Source organism: Scyliorhinus torazame, chromosome 17 (genome assembly GCF_047496885.1).
Source record: "Scyliorhinus torazame isolate Kashiwa2021f chromosome 17, sScyTor2.1, whole genome shotgun sequence".
Taxonomy (NCBI): domain Eukaryota; kingdom Metazoa; phylum Chordata; class Chondrichthyes; order Carcharhiniformes; family Scyliorhinidae; genus Scyliorhinus; species Scyliorhinus torazame.
In genome coordinates this window covers 160,326,545-160,350,499 of record NC_092723.1, presented here as the reverse complement: position 1 = coordinate 160,350,499, position 23,955 = coordinate 160,326,545, and the positions used below count along the sequence as shown (strand labels likewise).

Below are 23,955 nucleotides of genomic sequence, written 5' to 3'. Positions count from 1 at the left end.
ACCCTGGTCTCTTGCAGTGAGGCAGCAGTGCTAACCACTGTGCTATTGTGCTAGTTAGATGTACCACTCACTCTGACACACACACTACAAGCACGCGTCCAATCACAGAATTGTTACAGTGCAGAAGGGGGCCATTTGGCCCATCGTGTGCACCAACTCTCCAAATGAGCAATTCACAGTGCCATTTTCCCGTCTTCACCCTGTAACCCTTCACATTCCCCTTTGAATGCTGTGATTGAACCTGTCCGCACATTAAGGCAGTGCATTCCAGACCTGAACTTTTTCACATAGCGAGTGTTTGTTTCTCTCACATCTCTTTTGCAAATTACTTTAAATCTGTGCGCTCCCATTCTCCTTTCACGAGCGGGAACAGTTTCTCCCCTTCTACTTTGTCCAGACCCCTCATGGATTTTGAACTCCTCAGTCAATTCTCATCTCAATCTTATTTTCTCCGAGGAAAATAGACCCAACTCCTCCAATCTTACTTCCAACTGAAGTTCCTCATCCCTGAAACCATTCTCATTAATCTCTTCTGCACTCTCTCCAATATCTTCACAAGTGTGGGGCCCAGAACTGGATGCAGTACTGCAGCTGAGGTCAAACAAGTGTCTTATACAAGACACTTATAAACCCCTTGCTCTTGCACACTATACTGCTACTAATGAAGCCGAGGATAGCAAATGCTTTATCAGCTGCTCTCAACCTGTCCTGCCACCTTCAATGAGTTATGTATGTGTACAACCAGGTCCCTCCTGCACCTTCTTTTAGGGCTGCACCCCTTATTTTAGAATTAGAATCCCTACAGTGCAGGAGGAGGTCATTTGGCTTATCGAGTCTGTGCCAATCCTTTGAAAAGCACCCTGCCTAGGCCCATCCCTACAGCCCCAGAACCCCACCTAACCTGTGTATCTTTGGAAACTAAGGGGCAATTTAGCACGGCCAATTCACCTAACCGGCACATCTTTGGACTGTGGGAGGAAACTGGAGGAAACCCAGGCAGACACAGGGAGAAAGTGCAAACTCCACACAGACGGTCACCCAAGGCCAGAATTGAACCCGGGACCCTGGCGCTATGAGGCAATGCTAACCACTGTGCCACCATACTTTCTATTGCCTCTCCATGTTCTTCCTACCAAAATGAATCACTTCACATTTCTCTGCATTGAAATTCACCGACTACCTGGCCGCACCTTCCAGAAACCTGTCTGTGTCGATTTGGTGTTCTATACTGTCCTCCTCACAATGTTTTCAAGATTTGTATCAGCTCCATTTTTCAAAATTATACCAGGATCTAGGACAATAATACATATCAGGAAGAGCAAAGGTCCCAACACTGACTCCTGCGGAACAACAAACCTTCCTCCAGCCTGAAAAACATCCATTAACCGCTAATCTTGGTTTACTGTCACACGGCTAATTTTGTATCCATGTTGCTCCTGTCCCTTTTGTTCCATGTCCTATAACTTTGCTGACAAGTCTGTTGTGTAGGCCTGTATCAAATGCCTTTCGAAAGTCCATGTACATCAATAGCATCATCCTCATTGACTCTTTCTGTTACCTTTTTAAAAAACTACAGCAAGTTATTTGATTTTCCCTGAGAATTCCATGCTGTCTTTACTTAACCTGCATTTGTCCATGTGACTATTAATTTTATCCCAAATTATTGTTTCTCGAAATGTCCTCATCACCGAGGTTAAACTGGCTGACCTATAGTTGTGCACTTACCTTTACCCCCTTTTTGAACATGGGTGTAATGTTTGCAATTCTCCATTCCCCTGACAACCCCCGCCCTTCCCCGAGTCTAAGAAGAATTAAAAATTACAACCAGTGGCTCCGAAATTTCACTTCCTTAGGTATCCTTGAATGCATCTCATCTGACTGGTGCCCTGTCAACTTTTAAGTACGGACAGCCTATCCAATTATCCAATCCAGCCTCTTTATTGATTTTATGCCCTTCCAACATCTGAATTAGCTCCTCTTTCACCATGACATGGGCAGCATATTCTTCCTTGTAAAGACAGATGCAAAGTAATAATACCTCAGTTATGTCCTCTGCTTCCATGTATAAACCCTTTTATAGGTCTTAATCCAACTTTCTATTATTTATAAGCTCATAGAAGACTTTGGGTTTTATGTTAGCTGTCAGTCTCTTTTCATGCTCCCTCTTCTACTTTTCTTCGCTGTTTTTTCACCTCCCCTCTGAACCTTCTGTATTCAGCCTGGTTCGCAATTATATTTTCTACCCAACATTGTCATGAGCAAACGTGTTCTTCTTCATCTTAATTTCTATCTCTTTTGTCATCCAAGGAGCTATGGATTTGTTTGCTCTACTTTTCCCTTTCAAGGGAATGTATCTTGACTGTGCTCAAACTATTTCTTTGTTGAAGGTAGCCCATTGGTCAGCTAACTTTTTTCCTGCCAATCTTTGACTCCAATTTACTGTCCCAGATCTGTTTTTACCCCACTGAAGTTGGATTTTTCCCAGTTAATTATTGGTACTCTGGATTGTTATTTGCCTTTCTTCACCGTCAGCCTAAACCTTATGAAAGATTGATCACTGTCCACTTGGCCCGTTTTAATTCCCAAGAACCAGGTCTCGAGGTTCCTCCTTTCTTGCTGGACTGAAAATATACTGCTTTGCTGAACACGCTCTTGTAACATCCCTATAAACTACTACTATCCCACTCTATATTCAGTTAATTAAAGACCCTACTGTAACTACTCTATCATTTTTGCTCCTCATTGTAATTTCCTTGCAAATTGTTTCCTCTGAATCCTCCCCACTCGTTGGTGGCCAATAGACAATGCCAAGCAATGCAATTGTACCTCTTTTGTTCCTTGGCTTTAGCCAAATAGATTCCATCCTTGACTCTACTAAAACATTTTTTTCTCCAGCACGACAATGTTCATCTTAATCAATGCTGCCTGCCAGGATGGCACAGTGGTGCAATGTTTAGCACCGCTGCCTCACGCGCCGAGGACCCGGGTTCGATCCCGCCCCGTGTGGAGTTTGCACACTCTCCCCTTGCCTGCGTGGGTCTTACCCCCACAACCCAAAGATGTGAAGGGTAGGCGGAGTCTGCAATGTTCTCCCCGTGTCTGCGTGGGTTTCCTCCGGGTGCTCCAGTTTCCTCCTACAAGTCCCAAAAGACGTGCCTGTTAGGTGAATTGGACATTCTGAATTCTCCTTCTGTGTACCCGAACAGGCGCCGGAGTGTGGCGACTAGGGGATTTTCACAGTAACTTCATTCCAATGTTAATGTAAGCCTACTTGCGACACTAATAAAGATCATTATTATGATTGGCCAGACTAAATTGCCCCTTCATTGGGAAAAAAAATGAATTGGATTCTCTAAATTTATTTTTAAGAAATCAATGTTGCCTGACCTCCTCTTTATCTTCCTTTCCTGAACACTTTGTTCCCAGAAATATTTAACGCCCAGTCCTGCCCTTTTTTGAGCCAGGTCTGTTTTGCCAAAACATATTTCCACAATGCAATCTTCCTGTAACTCACTAATCTTAATTCCCATATTCTGTGCATTCACAGTAACCCTGATTTACTCTTTGTTACTTTCTCCCTTACTCTGAACGCACCTAATAACTTGCTATTCCTTATTGGCGTGGTACCTATCTCTCCATGTGCACTTTGGTATTCCTCTATGACGTTATCTCCTGGTTCCCACACCCCTGCCAAGGTACTTTCAATCCTTCCCAATAAGAAAATTCCCTCAAGAAACTCAGTTCCAGCTCTGTTCAGGTGCATTCTATCCAAATCTCTGCAAATCCAGTGCCAATGTCCTAAGAATCTAAAGCCCGCATCCCCGCACTATCTTTCCAGCTACACATTCATCTTTTTTATTTTCATATCGCTATACTCACTTTCACATCGTACTGGAAGTAATCCAGAGGTGACTACTTTTGAAGTCCTACTTGCTGATTTCCTACCTAGCTCCCTAAACTCTGGCTGCACTCCCCAAGTGAACCATCACTCTCAGCCATATTCAGAATTTAACTCTGGTTGGAGGTCAGCCTCATAGATGCACAGCTGAACCTCCGAAGCACAGAGCTCAAACTGCTGCAACGGATGACACTTCCTGTACAAGTGGTGACCCAGGACATAGGAAGTATTCTGGAGTTGCAATGTAGCACACGTTGTGCACTCCAAAGATTGGGGCAGCCCTACCATTACTTCACTTATTCATAACCTTTGTTACTACCAATAAACTTTACCGTTGGTAATAAACCTTAGCAACACTAATAAAGCTTACAACCATTAATAAACCTTACCAGTACTGATAGACCCCACTACTACTTAATATATCTTACTAGTGGTATTAAACCTTGCTTAAAATATAAGATTCACCAGCTACTCACTTGTTACTTGTAATTCATAATTAATATTTTGAATGTTTGTTAAACTCCCAGTTGTTTCGACTCAGTCCCGAAGCAGCAATACTCACCGGCCAATCAATTTACAGCTTTCCTGCGATGCTACTGTTGTCAAACCCAGAGGGCTCCTGAACCCCTTTGCCTCTCTCCTTGAAGCACTGTAGGCCTCACTCCTCTGGCTTTATTTATCCACTCTCTGGTTTGTGTTTCTCCCACAGGTCCGTTCCTCTCCTCCTCTCTCTATCTCTCAAAGAGCAGGTGCCAGTTAAATGTTCCTCACATAAGGACATTTGCTCAACAAATATCTGTCTGCCACCAAAGAACAAAGAACAAAGAAAAGTACAGCACAGGAACAGGCCCTTCGGCCCTCCAAGCCTGTGCCGACCATGCTGCCCGTCTAAACTAAAATCTTCTACACTTGCTGGGTCCGTATCCCTCTATTCCCATCCTATTCATGTATTTGCCAAGATGCCCCTTAAATGTCACTATTGTCCCTGCTTCCACCACCTCCTCCGGTAGCGAGTTCCAGGCACCTTTTCACCCACTACCCTCTGTGCAAAAAACTTGCCTCGTACATCTCCTCTAAACCTTGCCCCTTGCACCTTAAACCTATGCCCCCTAGTAATTGACCCCTCTACCCTGTGAAAAAACCTCTGACTCTCCACTCTGTCTATGCCCCTCATAATTTTGTAGATCTCTATCAGGTCGCCCTTCAACCTCCGTCGTTCCAGTGGGAACAAACAGAGTTTATTCAACCGCTCCTCATAGCTAATGCCCTCCATACCAGGTAACATTCTGGTAAATCTCTTCTGCATCCTCTCTAAAGCCTCCACATCCTTCTGGTAGCATGGCGACCAGAATTGAACACTATACTCCAAGTGTGGCCTAACTAAGGTTCTATACAGCTGCAACATGACTTGCCAATTTTTATACTCAATGCCCCGGCCAATGAAGGCAAGCATGTCGTATGTCTTCTTGACTACCTTCTCCACCTGTGTTGCCCCTCTCAGTGACCTGTGGACCTGTACACCTAGATCTCTCTGACTGTCAATACTCTTGAGGGTTCTACCATTCACTGTATATTCCCTACCTGCATTAGACCTTCCAAAATGCATTACCTCACATTTGTCCGGATTAAACTCCATCTGCCATCTCTCCGCCCAAGTCTCCAAACGATCTAAATCGTTTATTGACAATTTAAACCATGACGAAGGAAATAAACCAGCCACAGTGATAAAAAACACAATTCCCTGCTTTTCATCTCATGCATGCACACGCACAAGGTTGAAGTTCACACTGAATAGAAGAATTTGGATCACATGTGGCAAGCAACAAATGGATTGGACAACCCTGCACTAAAAAGCCCAGCGACAATTCCATGTGAATGATGGACACTCATTATAAACTGGACAGTCCCACACCTCTAGTCAGAGGAATGTTGGGAAGGAAAAATAATCTAGATTGAATTTTGCACAAAGATTGTTCTAATAAAATTACATTTCTTTCTAATCTGGATTGACACTGGGATTGGGTTTCCTATTCTCTTTTCTCACGCTTGTTTTGCACAGCAGAATATTTCTGACTGAGCCAACTTAAAAGCTGCAGTGTCCAGTTCCATGCCGCACTCCCACATCTCCAATTATTTTGTGGAACTTACCATTTTCCACATAGGGTTGGAAGGGCAAGACCATGGCCAGTATCAGTCGGCCTTTACTTGGTTCCAGAGCATTCCTGATGTCTTTCAGTAGGGACAGGGGCCGATCACATCGATCCAGCAAGTTCAGGCAGCTAATCATATCGTAGCGAAAGCCAGTATCCTGCCACTCATCGATCCCCAGAACTCTACAAAATACAAGGGAATAATATTTCAATGCAGCGTCTTCACTCTAGAAGGGCAAGGGCAGCAGACACATGGGAACACGGACTCCTGTGAGTTCCCCTCCAAGTCACACACCATCCTGACTTGGGAATATATTGCTGTTCCTTCATTGTCGCTGGGTCAAAATCCTGGAACTCCCTCCGAAACAGCTTGATGGATGTACTGACACCCGGCTACAGCGGTTCAAGGTGGCAGCTCACCACCTTCAGAAGAGGGTGTAGGAAAAAAAGTGACTGGGAGAAATCCCCAGCTGGTGTCATATTTTATCTTAGTCAAATCCTCTGTAGTGGTCTGGGACTGCACAATAAATGGTTCAACAGAGTAGGGTTAGGGTCCGGATCTGGGTGGGCTTCCATGCCATTATTGATATTTTCCGGTACTCAATGTAGTCAACCAGGCTAGGGAGCCATAACCAAACAATAATACTGATGTAATGACGTAGCGGTCACAATATCAAAAATCCCACCAGAGTAAACTGTGAAATTGAATTCAATAATACAGATCACTCATGGTCTGCCACCAGAGAAATGGCCACCACATTTTCAGAATTTCCATAAAGATCTAACAACTATCCTTCAGGAAAGGGAGTCCAGCATCTCTGCTCAATATGGCTTGAATGTGACACCAGCATCGCCAAGTCACAGAGCGCTCCAACTTGAAATTACATTATTTTTGCTGGGTGAAATTCCTGGAATTCCCTCCCTAAGAACACACACACACTGCGTAACACACTCTGCAGCTATCCAAGAAGGCAGCTCATCACCACCTTATTGAAGGGAAATTAGAGATGGGAAACAACTGCTGACCTTGTGAGGGTTACTCTGAAGTAGACTAGCAACTGCTCGTCCAAATACTGGCTCTGTGAGACGCACCATCACCAGATATGTGGCAAATGTAAATGTGGGAAATGTAAATGTGGCCTTGCCAATATTGCTCACATTCTGAGAGAAACAACCCATAAGAAGGCGCCTGCATACATGGCTTGGTTACACAATCTGCTCCTGAAGGAAATGCATGCAAACATATTTGTACTATTTACTAAAAGACTGGACAGTGTGTGGAAGAGATTACAGATACAGGGACAAACAAGAAATATTAAAGGGTTTCAAGAAGAAAATAGATTGTTCACCAAGCAATGGAATCCAGGATTAAAAATGCACCTAGGAAATGATGGATAGGTGGGCTCGATGGGCCGAAGGTCTTCTCATAGCTGTAACTGTTACAATATTTAATTGTATCCAATTAAATTGCTTTTGCTCTGTGTGATATCATGAGTAAATTAAATGCAAAATACTCTTGAAATGATTGTAATATTTTAATCAAGAAATGTTTAGTTACATGCAAGGACCCTATTGCCTTCCATACCATTACAACAAAACTTGCATTTATACAGCATGTTTTAACGTATTTAAACATCACAAGGCACTGCGCAGAGGCATAATGAACTAAATTTGACACCAGCCTGCGCAAGTGGGCAGCTGAACCCAGACTCAGCCAAATAACCTGTTTTTAAGGAATGTTTTAGAGGAGTAAAGAGAAGCGGAGAGGTGAAGGAAGGGAATCCCAGAATTTAGGACCCATGCATCTGAAGGCGTAGCCACCAATGGTGGAGCGATTAAAATCGTGAATCCTCTAAAGACCAGAATTAGAGGTGCGCAGCGATCTGAAGATGGTTGGCCCAAGCAGCTGGAGGAGATTACAGAGAAATGGAAAGGAAAAGCCGTGGACGGATTTGAAAACCAGGATTAGAATTTTAAAGCTAACTACGGTGGCAGTGGTTAGCACTGCTGCCTATGGCGCTGAGGTCCCGGTTTCAAATCCTAGCCCTGGGTCACTGTCCGTGTGGAGTTTGCACATTCTCCCCGTGTCTGCGTGGATTTCACCCCCACAACCCAAAAGATGTGCAGGTTAGGTGGGTTGGCTATGCTAAATTGCCCCTTAATTGGGGAAAAATATTTATTGGGCTCTAAATTTTTTTTTAAATTAATTTTAAAAAAAAAGAAGAATTTTAAAGCTGAGGCATTGCTCAACCTCTCGGAGCCAGTGTAGGCCAGTGAGCACTGGGGCGAACGAGAGTTGGTGCAAGTCAGGACACAGACAGCATAAGAACATAAGAACTAGGAGCAGGAGTAGGACATCTGGCCCCTCGAGCCTGCTCCGCCATTCAATGAGATCATGGCTGATCTTTTGTGGACTCAGCTCCACTTTCCGGCCCGAACACCATAACCCTTAATCCCTTTATTCTTCAAAAAACTATCTATCTTTATCTTAAAAACATTTAATGAAGGAGCCTCTACTGCTTCGCTGGGCAAGGAATTCCATAGATTCACAACCCTTTGGGTGAAGAAGTTCCTCCTAAACTCAGTCCTAAATCTACTTCCCCTTATTTTGAGGCTATGCCCCCTAGTTCTGCTTTCACCCGCCAGTGGAAACAACCTGCCCACATCTATCCTATCTATTCCCTTCATAATCTTATATGTTTCTATAAAATCCCCCCTCATCCTTCTAAATTCCAACGAGTACAGTCCCAGTCTACTCAACCTCTCCTCGTAATCCAACCCCTTCAGCTCTGGGATTAACCTAGTGAATCTCCTCTGCACACCCTCCAGTGCCAGTACGTCCTTTCTCAAGTAAGGAGACCAAAACTGAACACAATACTCCAGGTGTGGCCTCACTAACACCTTATACAATTGCAGCATAACCTCCCTAGTCTTAAACTCCATCCCTCTAGCAATGAAGGACAAAATTCCATTTGCCTTCTTAATCACCTGTTGCACCTGAAAACCAACTTTCTGCGACTCATGCACTAGCACACCCAGGTCTCTCTGCACAGCAGCATGTTTTAATATTTTATCATTTAAATAATAATCCCTTTTGCCGTTATTCTTACCAAAATGGATAACCTCACATTTGTCAACATTGTATTCCATCTGCCAGACCCTAGCCCATTCACTTAGCCTGTCCAAATCCCTCTGCAGACTTCCAGTATCCTCTGCACTTTTTGCTTTATCACTTATCTTAGTGTCGTCTGCAAACTTGGACACATTGCCCTTGGTCCCCAACTCCAAATCATCTATGTAAATTGTGAACAGTTGTGGGCCCAACACTGATCCCTGAGGGACACCACTAGCTACTGATTGCCAACCAGAGAAACACCCATTAATCCCCACTCTTTGCTTTCTATTAATTAACCAATCCTCTATCCATGCTCCTACTTTCCCCTTAATGCCATGCATCTTTATCTTATGCAACAACCTTTTGTGTGGCACCTTGTCAAAGGCTTTCTGGAAATCCAGATATACCACATCCATTGGCTCCCCGTTATCTACCGCACTGTTAATGTCCTCAAAAAATTCCACTCAATTAGTTAGGCACGACCTGCCCTTTATGAACCCATGCTGCGTCTGTCCAATGGGACAATTTCCATCCAGATGCCTCACTATTTCTTCCTTGATGATAGATTCCAGCATCTTCCCTACTACCGAAGTTAAGCTCACTGGCCTATAATTACCCACTTTCTGCCTACCTCCTTTTTTAAACAGTGGTGTCACGTTTGCTAATTTCCAATCCGCCGGGACCACCCCAGAGTCTAGTGAATTTTGGTAAATTATCACTAGTGCATTTGCAATTTCCCTAGCCATCTCTTTTAGCACTCTGGGATGCATTCCATCAGGGCCAGGAGACTTGTCTACCTTTAGCCCCATTAGCTTGCCCATCACTACCTCCTTGGTGATATCAATCCTCTCAAGGTCCTCACCTGTCATAGCCTCATTTCCATCAGTCACTGGCATGTTATTTGTGTCTTCCACTGTGAAGACCGACCCAAAAAACCTGTTCAGTTCCTCAGCCATTTCCTCATCTCCCATTATTAAATCTCCCTTCTCATCCTCTAAAGGACCAATATTTACCTTAGCCACTCTTTTTTGTTTTATGTATTTGTAGAAACTTTTACTATCTGTTTTTATATTCTGAGCAAGTTTACTCTCATAATCTATTTTACTCTTCTTTATAGCTTTTTTAGTAGCTTTCTGTTGCCCCCTAAAGATTTCCCAGTCTTCTAGTCTCCCACTGATCTTTGCTACTTTGTATGTTTTTTCCTTCAATTTGATACTCTCCCTTATTTCCTTAGATATCCACGGTCGATTTTCCCTCTTTTTACCGTCCTTCCTTTTTGTTGGTATAAACCTTTGCTGGGCACTGTGAAAAATCACTTGGAAGGTTCTCCACTGTTCCTCAACTGTTTCACCATAAAGTCTTTGCTCCCAGTCTACCTTAGCTAGTTCTTCTCTCATCCCATTGTAATCTCCTTTGTTTAAGCACAAAACACTAGTGCTTGATTTTACCTTCTCACCCTCCATCTGTATTTTAAATTCCACCATATTGTGATCGCTCCTTCCGAGAGGATCCCTAACTATGAGATCCTGAATCAATCCCGTCTCATTACACAGGACCAGATCTAGGACCGTTTGTTCCCTCGTAGGTTCCATTACATACTGTTCGAGGAAACTATCGCGGATACATTCTATAAACTCCTCCTCAAGGCTGCCTTGACCGACCTGGTTAAACCAATCAACATGTAGATTAAAATCCCCCATGATAACTGCTGTACCATTTCTACATGCATCTGTTATTTCTTTGTTTATTGCCTGCCCCACCATAATGTTAGTATTTGGTGGCCTATAGATTACTCCTATCAGTGACTTTTTAGCCTTACTATTCCTGATTTCCACCCAAATGGATTCAACCTTATCCTCCACAGCACCGATGTCATCCCTTACTGTTGCCCGGATGTCATCCTTAAATAACAGAGCTACACCACCTCCCTTACCATCCACTCTGTCCTTCCGAAAAGTTTGATACCCTCGGATATTTAACTCCCAGTCGTGACCATCCTTTAACCATGTTTCAGTAATGGCCACTAAATCATAGTCATTCACGATGATTTGCGCCATCAACTCATTTACCTTATTCCGAATACTACGAGCATTCAGGTAAAGTACACTTATGTTGGCTTTTTTTACCTCTGTTCTTAATCTTAACACCTCGATCAGTAACCTCTCCTAAGTTATATTTCCTCTTAACCTTTCTCCTAATTTTCCTTGTCGTTGAACCCATATCTTCCTGTAACAACCTGCCGCATCGCTTACCATTAATGTTTTCACTTCCCGTTTTATTCCTTTTAGTATTCCTGGTCCTATTCATTGAGCTCCCATCAGTCACTGTGCCTTGTACTGTCGCCCTTTTTGATTTTTGACTATGGCTTCTCTGCCTTACACTTTCCCCCTTACTGCCTTTTATTTCTGTCCCTGTTTTACTACCTTCCAACTTCCTGCATCGGTTCCCATCCCCCTGCCACATTAGTTTAAACTCTCCCCAACAGCTCTAGCAAACACCCCCCCTAGGACATCGGTTCCAGTCCTGCCCAGGTGCAGACCGTCCGGTTTGTACTGGTCCCACCTCCCCCAGAATCGTTTCCAATGTCCCAGGAATTTGAATCCCTCCCTCTTGCACCATCTCTCGAGCCACGTATTCATCCTCTCTATCCTTGCATTCCTACTCTGACTAGCTCGTGGCAGAGCTGTGGATGACCTCAAGTTTATGGAGGGTAGAAATGGGAGGCTGACTAGGAGTGCGTTAGATCAGCAAAGTCTAAAGGTAACAAAGGCATGGACTGTCACCTGTGATGTAGGGGGTATGTTACAGGAATAGTAATCCAGATGCCTGAGCTAATAATTCAGTAGGATGAGAGTTTAACTCCCACTATAGCAGTTTGAGAATTTGAAATACTTGAGAATAAAAAGCTGGGATCAGCAAGAGTGACCTTGAAGCTGTCGAATTGTGCTTTAAAAACCTGACTGGTTCACTTCCGGCCTATAGGGAAGGAGACCTGCCGTGCTTACCTGGCCTGGGCTATATGTGACTCCAGTCCCACTTTCCTTAGTTTAAAAAATTTAGAGTACCCAATTCTTTTGTTTTCCCAATTAAGGGACAATTAAGCGTGGCCAATCCACCTGGCCTGCACATCTTTTGGGCTGTGGGGGTGAGGCCCACGCAAGCACGGGGAGAACGTGCAAACTCCCCACGGACCACTTTCTTTAGTTGATTCACTCTGGAGTGGCCCAGCAAGTCACTCAGTTGTATGAAAATCTCTCCCAGGGATAGGAATGGATAATAAATGCCAGCTTTTCCAGCAATGTCCGCATCTCAAGAATATATTGTTTTAAATATCTCCTGGTCAAACAGATGTTCCCCCTAATCATTCTGTAGAAACCCAGGTAATTACAAGGAACAGTTTGTTTTTTACCTGTACTGTTTCTTTTTAAGTTGCCATTTCATGGTGGGAGACACTTCAGTCACATAGACCTCTTCAAAATGGCGGCTGATGATCTTAGTAACCTCTCCATCTCCAGCCCCAAGATCGAGCACCCTGGTGGCCCTCCAATCTGGTGCCACCCTCAGCAGCCGAAGGAATTGTTCCTCAGAGAAGACAAACATCGATCCTCTCCCCAGCAGCCTGTACCAATACAGAGAGGCAGAGACATAAAATGAACAGCACAGAAACAGTCCATTCGGTCCAGCTGGGCTAGGCTGAGGCTTACACTGCACCTTAGCCTCCTCCACCCCCCCCCCCAAGAGGTTGTGCTCTCAATACAGTTGTGAGCAGACTAGCAGTTTCTGGAGAAACGGTCAGTTAAAGATTTGACTGTGGAGAGACCAGCAGTTTTTCTCAAAGCAGTTTAGTTAAAAAGATTTTGCCTGTGAATAGAACAGCAACTTCTGGAAAGGCTGGCAGTTTAAACAGTAATTTGAGACAGGCAGAATTCTGCAAGCTGGGTCCCGAGGAATCTCTCTTTCTCAAAGTGGTTTATCTAAGATATCTCTTTCCAGCAAGTATTCCTGAGTCTGCTAACTGTATTTGAAAGTGATTTTGACCTGAGATGGGTTTTGTTTGAGTGGAGATAAAGATAGCAGTTAAGGGTTATTGTTTCATTGTATTGTTCTTTATGATATTAAAGTTAGTAATATTGGGTTTGTAATAGTTTGTTTTAATATACCGTATCCCTATTTGTGCATGAAATCACTCCTGGAGCGATCCAGCAGAGGGCAGTAGAGCGGAGCTGCTGATTGGCTGTTGCCGGAGAAATTTGCATACGTCCATGTACTCACCCTAACTTGAAGGTGCACCTCAGCAAGAGACCCTAGCTGTTCAAGTGAAGACAAGCATCCAGCAGAGGGCAGTAGAGCAGAGCTGCCGATTGGCGGTTGCTGGGGGAATTTGCATACGTCCGTATGCTCACCCTAACTTGAAGGTGTACCGCAGCAAGAGACCCTAGCTGTTCAAGTGAAGACAGGCATCCAGCAGAGGGCAGTAGAGTGGAACTGCTGATTGGCTGTTGCCAGGGAAATTTGCATGTGTCCGTATGCTCACCCTAACTTGAAGGTGGTTTGTGGAGGAGCTGTTGTCAAGTGACACATAAACCCGAAACACTTCTTCAGTGTTTCCCTCCCTACCCGCTCCTCTAACCCCAAAAAAAACAACCGCTGTAAAGGTCAAGAGGAAGGCTCGAGGGCAGGTAGAAGTCGAAAGAAGTTGAACTGTGACGGCACAGCCTGCAGGTAAGGGACTGGCTGGTGACTGGTAAGTAGGTTTTCTTTTATTTTCCCTCAGGTGTTATCGTGCAGGGCACAGAGGTTGCTGAGTGAGTGCTTGCTGAGAAGGGGAGTGAATAACAGGTAAGCTCTGTCTTTCTTTTTCTTTTTTTATCTAGAGGGGATGGCAGGGAAGGTAGTGCAATGTTCCTCCTGCAGAATGTTTGAGGTGAGGGACGCCGTCAGTGTCCCTGCTGATTTCATCTGTGGGAAGTGCACCCAGCTCCTCAGAAACCGCGTTAGGGAGCTGGATGAACTTCGGATCATTCGGGAGGCAGAGGTGGTCATAGATAGAAGCGTCAGGGATGTAGTTACTCCGAAGAATAAAGACCATAAGACATAGGAGTGGAAGTAAGGCCATTCGGCCCATCGAGTCTACTCCACTATTCAATCATGGCTGATTTCAACTCCATTTACCCGCTCTCTCTCCATAGCCCTTAATTCCTCGAGAAATCAAGAATTTATCAACTTCTGTCTTAAAGACACTCAATGTCCCGGCCTCCACCGCCCTCTGTGGCAATGAATTCCACAGGCCCACCACTCTCTGGCTGAAGAAATTTCTCCTCATCTCTGTTCTAAAGTGACTCCCTTTTATTCTAAGGCTGTGCCCCCGGGTCCTAGTCTCCCCTGTTAATGGAAACAACTTCCCTACAGCCACCCTATCTAAGCCATTCATTATCTTGTAAGTTTCTATTAGATCTCCCCTCAACCTCCTAAACTCCAATGAATATAATCCCAGGATCCTCAGACGTTCAGCGTATGTTAGGCCTACCATTCCTGGGATCATCCGTGTGAATCTCCGCTGGACCCGCTCCAGTGCCAGTATGTCCTTCCTGAGGTGTGGGGCCCAAAATTGCTCTCAGTATTCTAAATGGGGCCTAACTAATGCTTTATAAAGCTTCAGAAGTACATCCCTGCTTTTATATTCCAAGCCTCTTGAGATGAATGACAACATTGCATTTGCTTTCTTAATTACGATCTAAATAAAGATAGATGGGTGACGGCGAGAGGGGCTGGGAGGAAGCAGTCAGTACAGGGATCCCCTATGGTCGTTCCACTTAGTAACAAGTAAAACGCTTTGGATACTGTTGGGGGGTGGGGGGGGGGGGGGGGGGGGCTTACTAGGGGTAAGCCATGGGGTTCAGGTCTGTCCCTGTTGCTCAGAAGGGAAGGGGGGAGAGGAGTAGAGCATTAGTCATTGGAAATTCCATAGTTAGGGGGATAGATAGGAGATTCTGTGGGAACGAGAGAGACTTGCGGTTGGTGTGTTGCTTCCCAGGTGCCAGGGTGCGTGATGTCTCGGATCGTGTTTTCGGGATCCTTAAGGGGGAGGCGGATGGGATTTATCCTAGGATTCTCTGGGAAGCTAGGGAGGAGATTGCTGAGCCTTTGGCTTTGACCTTTAAGTCATCTTTGTCTACAGGAATAGTGCCAGAAGACTGGAGGATAGCGAATGTTGTCCCCTTGTTCAAGAAGGGGAGTAGAGACAACCCCGGTAACTATAGACCAGTGAGCCTTATTTCTGTTGTGGGCAAAATCTTGGAAAGGTTTATAAGAGATAGGATGTATAATCATCTGGAAAGGAATAAATTGATTAGAGATAGTCAACACGGTTTTGTGAAGGGTAGGTCGTGCCTCACAAACCTTATTGAGTTCTTTGAGAAGGTGACCAAACAGGTGGATGAGGGTAAAGCAGTTGATGTGGTGTATATGGATTTCAGTCAAGAGTTTGATAAGGTTCCCCACGGTAGGCTACTGCAGAAAATACGGAGGCATGGGATTCAGGGTGATTTAGCAGTTTGGATCAGAAATTGGCTAGCTGGAAGACGACAAAGGGTGGTGGTTGATGGGAAATGTTCAGACTGGAGTCCAGTTACTAGTGGTGTACCACAAGGATATGTTTTGGAGCCACTGCTGTTTGTCATTTTTATAAACGACCTGGAGGAGGGCATAGAAGGATGGGCGAGTAAATTTGCAGATGACACTAAAGTCGGTGGAGTTGTGGATAGTGCAGAAGGATGTTACAAGTTACAGAGGGACATAGATAAGCTGCAGCGCTGGGCTGAGAGGTGGCAAATGGAGTTTAATGCAGGAAATTGTGAGGTGATTAATTTTGGAAGGAATAACAGGAAGACAGAGTACTGGGCTAATGGTAAGATTCTTGGCAGTGTGGATGAGCAGAGAGATCTCGGTGTCCATGTACATAGATCCCTGAAAGTTGCCACCCAGGTTGAGAGGGTTGTTAAGAAGGCGTACGGTGTGTTAGCTCTTATTAGTAGAGGGATTGAGTTTCGGAGCCATGAGGTCATGTTGCAGCTGTACAAAACTCTGGTGCGGCCGCATTTGGAGTATTGCGTGCAATTCTGGTCGCCGCATTATAGGAAGGATATGGAAGCATTGGAAAGGGTGCAGAGGAGATTTACCAGAATGTTGCCTGGTATGGAGGGAAGATCTTATGAGGAAAGGCTGAGGGACTTGAGGCTGTTTTCGTTAGAGAGAAGGTTAAGAGGTGACTTAATTGAGGCATACAAGATGATCAGAGGATTGGATAGGGTGGACAGTGAGAGCCTTTTTCCGCGGATGATGATGTCTAGCACGGGGGGACATAGCTTTAAATTGAGGGGAGATAGATATAGGACAGATTGTAGCCATGTAAAATGGCTGCGTTCCGATTAATCTGGCCAAAACCCAGTTTAAAATGGCTAACCCGAAAGACTGCTGGGAAAAGCAGTCAAGAAGACAGCTGCAGACAGTTTTGCATATTCGGCTCTGGGAAGTTAGCCCAGATCGATACTCAGGGCTATCAACAGCCCATCAACCCAGGTATTTGCAGTTGCATTCAGGACTGTTTACACCTAATCTACTCAGACATCCACAGTTAAATCGGCTATCCCCGGGAACAATTGCAACATATTAGCAATTGAATACCGGGCCAGACCTGTCGGCGCCTGCAGTGGCCGAAACAAAGACAGGTAAGCGACCACCCCCCGATCAAGGAATCGCCTCACCATTGGACACATCGATTGGGGATTGCACATTGGGGACAGATCCAATCACTTGGGACTCAGTGTCAAGGGCCGCCCCGGGAGGCGGGAAGCCCCTGGGCCCTATAAAAGTGGGGGTCCAAGTTCAGATCTCTCTCTCTCTCATCTTCGCCTGCTCGAGACCTTCGCAAGACCAGCCACCGGCAATAGTAAGTTTGAATCCAGCGATCGCTGTCCGGTAGAGACATCTAGCCACCGACCTGTAGCAGCCTTTTGAATCGCGCGGGCCAGATTTGATTGGACAAGCCATTCGTTTCCCTGACCTGGTGGGCTCTTCCTAAGTTAAGTATTGGCCAGTAGTGATAGGTTTATTATATAAATAGTAGTATTAGGGTATTAATATTGCTTGTTGTATATAATAAATGACCGTTGTTTTAATCCTTACGAAGCGGTGTGCTGTATTATTAATCATAACCCAAACTTGAACCACGTGGCGGTATCATAAAGATACCTGGCGACTCATGAGCAAAGGTGACCGAAACAGAGCAAATAGACTAAGGTTAAAAAGAGCAACAAGATGTCAGAGGTAGGTTCTTTACTCAGAGAGTAGTAAGGGATTGAAATGCCCTGCCTGCAACAGTAGTGGACTCGCCAACACTAAGGGCATTCAAATGGTCATTGGATAGACATATGGACGATAAGGGAATAGTGTAGATGGGCTTTAGAGTGGTTTCACAGGTCGGCGCAACATCGGGGGCCGAAGGGCCTGTACTGCGTTGTAATGTTCTATGTTCTATGTTCTAAAGTATTCTTTCCTCAGTTTTACAAACTGAATAAAATATTGGGGCTTCTGTCCGCTATCCTAGCAACGTTTGGGGTCTGGTCCAGGATCAGTCACTGTGCTTTCATTGGCCTCAATGCCTCAGATAAGGAAATAAACTCTGAAATCATTCAAAATAGAGTGCGGAAGTATGGTGTTGAGATACAGGATCAAATGCCTATGGCCATACTAGTCTGAAAACGCCCGATCTCCTCTGATCTCGGAGATAGAGGATCAGCCATGATGGTGTTGAAGGGCGGAGCAGGCTTGAAGGGCCGAATGGCCTACTCCTGCTGCTATTTTCTGTTTCCATGTAACAGGTGGTACATTTACCCTTCAAAAATGATTTCTACTGTGCTTTAACTTGCTAATGACATGCATTTTCTATACACATCGAGAAAGAAGAATGCATTTTCAATCTTTTTTAACACATTCACTGCCCCTAAACACACAAGTTTGAAAACAAAATGCCTTAAAGAAATGGCCAAGTGACACAGCATTCCACTGATACCTAGTGGCATTATGTGGGATTGCATTCTGATCTCGCATAAGAAAGGGTGTGCATTCTCGCACCTTTCAAGTCCCCAGGATTTTCCAAAGTGCTTTAAACCAATTACGTCAGTACATTTGAAGTTTAATCACTGCTGTAATAAAGGAATCGTGGCAGTCAATATGCACACAGCTAGCCCCCACACAACAGAAATGTGGTAAATAACCAAATCATCAGTTTTAGGTTGGTTGAGGCATAAATGTAGGTCTGGACACCAGGAGAGAACTCCCCTGCTTTTCTGCAAAATGTAACCAAAACAGTGCTGATCATCAGGGCGGATTAATTTTCAAATGGGTTATTAAAAACTCATGCTCTTTTTAGTTGGTTCTCGCATTGTTAATTAACTCTGGTTATAAAACCATGTGGTGGGTGCGTGGGGGGGAAGATGAAGAGTTCACATCAATATCAGACAGCCTGGTCACCCCCACGGGGAATCAGAAACACCAGTGTGAAAAAGTTACATTTTGACCTTTTTACCCGTTGATAGAAGTCTTGGACATGAATAGGCCAAACACAGAGGTGACGAGGGAGTAATAAATCTGAACAAAGAGCCAGCCGGATTTCTCTGAGCATTGCCTGAGGAACACACGTGTCCCCGCATCCAGGTAACTCTGAACAAACAGCGGCTGCAGACATGTTGGCAGCAATTCCGTGTCACAGGCATACCACTGCAAAAGAATGACAGCAGCATCAGCACCCTCAATAGAAATGACTGTCACTCTTATGCTGCAAAACAGTTGTTATTGAAACCCTCCTTCATGCCTTGGTTGCCTCCAGATTTGATTATTCCAATGTCTGGCTGGCCTCTCATCATACATCATCCAACTCTGCTGCCCGTGTCCTTAATTGCACCAAGTCCCATTCACCTTTCACTGCTGTACATTGGCTTGTTAATGCCTTGGCTTTTCAATCCTCATCCTTTCTTAGAAAATCTCCCACGGTCACATCACACTCTCCTTACCTCTGGAACCTCCGCTAGAACATCCCTCTGACAGTGTAGTGCTCCCTCATTACTGACCCTCCAGGGGAGGGGGAGGGGAGTAGGGCATGGTGACAGAGTGGTAAGGTCACTGGATCTGTAAATCTGCAATATAAAGCTAATCTCAATAATGTTGCCCAGAAAACTATCAATGATTGTCGTCAGGACCCACCTGCTTTATTATGTCCTTTCAGAAAGGAAATCTTATATAGTCTGGTCTGGCCTACATGTGACTCCAGACTCACAGAATGCAGTTGACATTTAAAACTGAAATACTGATTACACAGGCCATCAAAGTCAGGCAATAAACTCAAATTTTGTCCACATCACATGAAAGAGTAAAGGAAAAAATACTGCGCACTCTACTGACTGTCCCAGGCAGAGCAGGGCTCCCTCTGTACTGACTGTCCCAGGCAGAGCAGGGCTCCCTCTGTACTCACTGTCCCAGGCAGAGCAGGGCTCCCTCTGTACTGTCGGTCCCAGGCAGAGCAGGGCTCCCTCTGTACTGACTGTCCCAGGCAGAGCAGGGCTCTCTCTGTACTGACTGTCCCAGGCAGAGCAGGGCTCCCTCTGTACTGTCGGTCCCAGGCAGAGCAGGGCTCCCTCTGCACTGACTGTCCCAGGCAGAGCAGGGCTCCCTCTGCACTGACTGTCCCAGGCAGAGCAGGGCTCCCTCTGTACCGACTGTCCCAGGAAGAGCAGGGCTCCCTCTGGACCGACTGTCCCAGGAAGAGCAGGGCTCCCTCTGTACCGACTGTCCCAGGAAGAGCATGGCTCCCTCTGTACTGACTGTCCCAGGCAGAGCAGGGCTCCTTCTGTACTGACTGTCCCAGACAGAGCTGCGCTCCCTCTGTACTGACTGTCCCAGACAGAGCAGGGCTCCCTCTGCACTGACTGTCCCAGGCAGAGCAGGGCTCCCTCTGCACTGACTGTCCCAGGCAGAGCAGGGTTCCCTCTGCACTGACTGTCCCAGGCAGAGCAGGGCTCCCTCTGCACTGACTGTCCCAGGCAGAGCAGGGCTCCCTCTGCACTGACTGTCCCAGGCAGAGCAGGGCTCCCTCTGCACTGACTGTCCCAGGCAGAGCAGGGCTCCCTCTGCACTGACTGTCCCAGGCAGAGCAGGGCTCCCTCTGTACTCACTGTCCCAGACAGAGCAGGGCTCCCTCTGTACTGACTGTCCCAGAGCAGGGCTCCCTCTGTACTGAGTGTCCCAGACAGAGCAGGGCTCCCTCTGTACGGACTGTCCCAGGCAGACCAGTGCTCCCTCTGTACGGACTGTCCCAGGCAGACCAGTGCTCCCTCTGTACTGAGTGTCTCAGGCAGAGCAGGGCTCCCTCTGTACTGAGTGTCCCAGGCAGACCAGGGCTCCCTCTGTACGGACTGTCCCAGGCAGAGCAGGGCTCCCTCTGTACGGACTGTCCCAGGCAGAGCAGGGCTCCCTCTGAACGGACTGTCCCAGGCAGACCAGGGCTCCCTCTGTACGGACTGTCCCAGGCAGAGCAGTGCTCCCTCTGTACGGACTGTCCCAGGCAGAGCAGGGCTCCCTCTGAACGGACTGTCCCAGGCAGACCAGGGCTCCCTCTGTACGGACTGTCCCAGGCAGAGCAGGGCTCCCTCTGTACGGACTGTCCCAGGCAGAGCAGGGCTCCCTCTGTACGGACTGTCCCAGGCAGAGCAGGGCTCACTCTGTACTGACTGTTCCCGCTCTGTACTGAGTGTCCCAGGCAGAGCAGGGCTCCCTCTGTACGGACTGTCCCAGGCAGACCAGTGCTCCCTCTGTACTGAGTGTCCCAGGCAGAGCAGGGCTCCCTCTGTACTGAGTGTCCCAGGCAGAGCAGGGCTCGCTCAGTGCTATATTGAGTTTCAGCCTAGATTGGGTGCTCTAACTTCCAGAATAAGCCCATAAAGCATCACCTGACTCAGATCAATGGGGTGGGTACCACAGAACCAAGGAGGATAACTATCTTCATGAAATCAAAATGTGACATTTGGAGAGAGAGGGAACGAATTAAAGTACGTCAGGAGATGGTTTTTAAACATGGTAATTTAGAATAGCTCAGAAAAAAATCTTTACTCATTACCTTTTTTCCCCAGGAGGGAAATGCCATAAAGGCGTCAAATGTATTTTTAAAAATATATGAAAGACTCCCATCCCCAACTACAGAATACGAGAGATGTACCTGGAGCTTGTCGTGTTCTTCGTCGCCCTGATGCCTCAGGTTGATGAGCAATGAGCGGGACAGGGGGCTCCGCAGGTATTTGCTGGTCCACATTCTCCTCAGCTGCAAGAGTGCAACAAAGTAGCAGAGCAACAGCGCCAGGCGCGTCACAGCCGTGCTGGGAATCCCGGGGACCCCCCAGCCCAGGGAGCCCCCACCCACTTCTGCACGAGACCCCTCCCTCCCGGGGGTTTCAGGTTAACAGAAGTCAAGCATTTTGCAAAGCAGGACAAAATGCAGCAGCCCCGTTGCAAGCAGCGTCAGTAGATGCATTCAGTGCTCTCTGTGTCCCCCTCTCGCTGGCATGTCCCCACCCACCCAAAATGGTGCAATTCACCCCTAGATCCCGATCTCAACTTGTGTTTATAAATCCAGCCCGGAGCCTCACATTCCCTGTGATTAGTTCACCGAACACGCAGACTTCCTGTGGCCCAGAGATCTCCCTTCCCCAGCCCCAGCGACATGGGCCACGTTCAATTTCAATGCAATTTCCTCTTCCTGCTGCCGATAACAGGCGTTGGTTGGCTCGTTGCTGTGTTTAGAAATGAAATCTATAACCACTCCGAGTCAATAAAACTCAAACTCGATGCCAGAATAATGCTGTTTTACGACCTGTTCGTTATTTAGAAATCACAGTACAGAAATGACCAACTCTCGGCAAGGGGCGGGGAAGAGGCGGCAAGGGGAAGGAAGGGGAGGGAAGGGGGCATGGGGAAGGGAGGGGGCAAGGTGAGGGAAGGGGGGAGGGAAAGGGGCAAGGGGTGAGGGAAAGGGGGAAGGGGCAAGGGGAGGGAAGGGGGCGAGGGGAGGGGAGGGAAGGGGGCGAGGGGAGGGAAGGGAAGGGGGCGAGGGGAGGGGAGGAAAGGGGTCAAGGGGAGGGAAGGTGCAATGGGGGGTGGAATGGGGCAAAAGATGGGGAGTGGACAAGGGTGGGGGAGTGGGCCCTTCAGGAGGAGAGTGTAATACACATGTACCTGTGCTACTCCCAATAAGACTTTGAGATGCTGTTTCAGAAATACAGGATAGAGGGTATCGTGTCAACAAAAGGCTCTGGGCCCACGGGCCTCAATTATGGGTGGCACTATAAAATCCATCATGACTGGTTATCAGCCCATTGAGAGGGCAGCATGGTGGCGCAGTGGGTTAGCCCTGCTGTCTCACAACGCCGAGGTCCCAGGTTCGATCCCGGCTCTGGGTCACTGTCCGTGTGGAGTTTGCACATTCTCCCCGTGTTTACGTGGGTTTCGCCCCCACGACCCAAAGGTGTGCAAGGTAGGTGGATTGAACACGCTAAATTGCCCCTTAATTGGAAACAAATGAATTGGGTACTCTAAATTTTTTTTAAAATCATCAGCCCATTGTGATTGATTTATTGTCACATGTACCGAAGTACAGTGAAAAGTATCTTTCCAAGGCCAAAGGAAGGTACACAGTAGACAAAAATAATAATCGACAAAGTACATTGACAAATAGTGATTAGTTACAGTGCGGAACAAGGGCCAAACAAAGCAAATACATGAGCAAGAGCTGCATGTACTGGTTATTTGAAAGAGCATCCAGTTAGCTCCACTAGCCCTGTTCTCCACAACTCTGCAGCCCTTTCCTTATTAAGTGTGCATCCAATTCCAGATTTAAAATTTATATTGATTCTGTTCCTCACACTCTCAGTCATCTTCCATGTTCTGTAATCTGTTCAATAGAGTTATAACAGACAGGAGGTCATTTGGTCCATCAAGCCAATGGCAGCTCCCTCTAGAGAAATCCAGTCAGTCCATTCCCCGTTCTATCCCCAGAGCTCTGCACGTTTATTCCCCTGAAATATTCATCCAATTTGCTTTTGAAATAATTCTGTTTCCGCTTCCACCAACTGCGTAGGCTGCAAGGTTCAGGTCATTACCAGTCACGGAGTTAAAAAGTTATTCCTCAAATCTCGCCGCCGCCCCCCCCCCCCATCTGTTGCCCAAAACCTTCAATCTTTATCTCACAGTCTATGTATGAGTGGTTAATGGGAACAATCTTTCTTTGGGCTTATTCCTCTAAACTCCAGCGGGTATGAGAGGGGATCTGATCGAGGTATATAAAATACTAAGAGGGGCAGCACAGTGGTTAGCACTGCTGCGTCACAGCTCAAGGAACCCCAGTTCAATTCCAATGTTCCCTGCGTTAAATGAATAACCCCTTAGATTTAAAAAGTGGCCGAGTACTAGTTTCCCCCACAAGAAGAAACATCCCCTCCACAATGAACCTGTCAAAACCCCAATTCAATGTTTTTCCAATTAAGGAGCATGGCCAATTCACCTACCCTGCACATCTTGGGGTTGTGGGGGTGAGACCCACTCAGACACTGGAGAAACTCCACACGGACAGTGACCTAGGGCCGGGATTGAACCTGGGTCCTCGGCACTATGAGGCAGCAGTGGTAACCACTGCTTATTCATCCAATTTGCTTTTGAAATAATTCGGTTTCCGCTTCCACCAACTGCGT

The 23,955-nt window shown here is 46.3% G+C and overlaps 1 protein-coding gene across 3 annotated transcripts in view; it reads right to left on the bottom strand.

Moving 5' to 3' along the window:
- Positions 1-22,098, bottom strand: part of mettl9 (methyltransferase 9, His-X-His N1-histidine) — a 40,388-nt gene extending 18,290 nt beyond the window's left edge. Inside the window, exons 1-4 of one of the 3 annotated variants that reach the window (XM_072481501.1) lie at positions 21,432-22,098; positions 18,742-18,940; positions 12,573-12,782; positions 6,047-6,231 (exon numbers count right to left, since the gene is read on the bottom strand). In XM_072481501.1, the coding sequence (XP_072337602.1) occupies positions 6,047-6,231; positions 12,573-12,782; positions 18,742-18,908 (562 nt within the window). In that variant the 5' untranslated portion in view covers positions 18,909-18,940; positions 21,432-22,098. The remainder of the gene's footprint in view (positions 1-6,046; positions 6,232-12,572; positions 12,783-18,741; positions 18,941-21,431) is intronic. The other 2 variants (XM_072481499.1, XM_072481500.1) reach the window with 2 other exon arrangements.
- Positions 22,099-23,955: the final 1,857 nt, after the last annotated feature.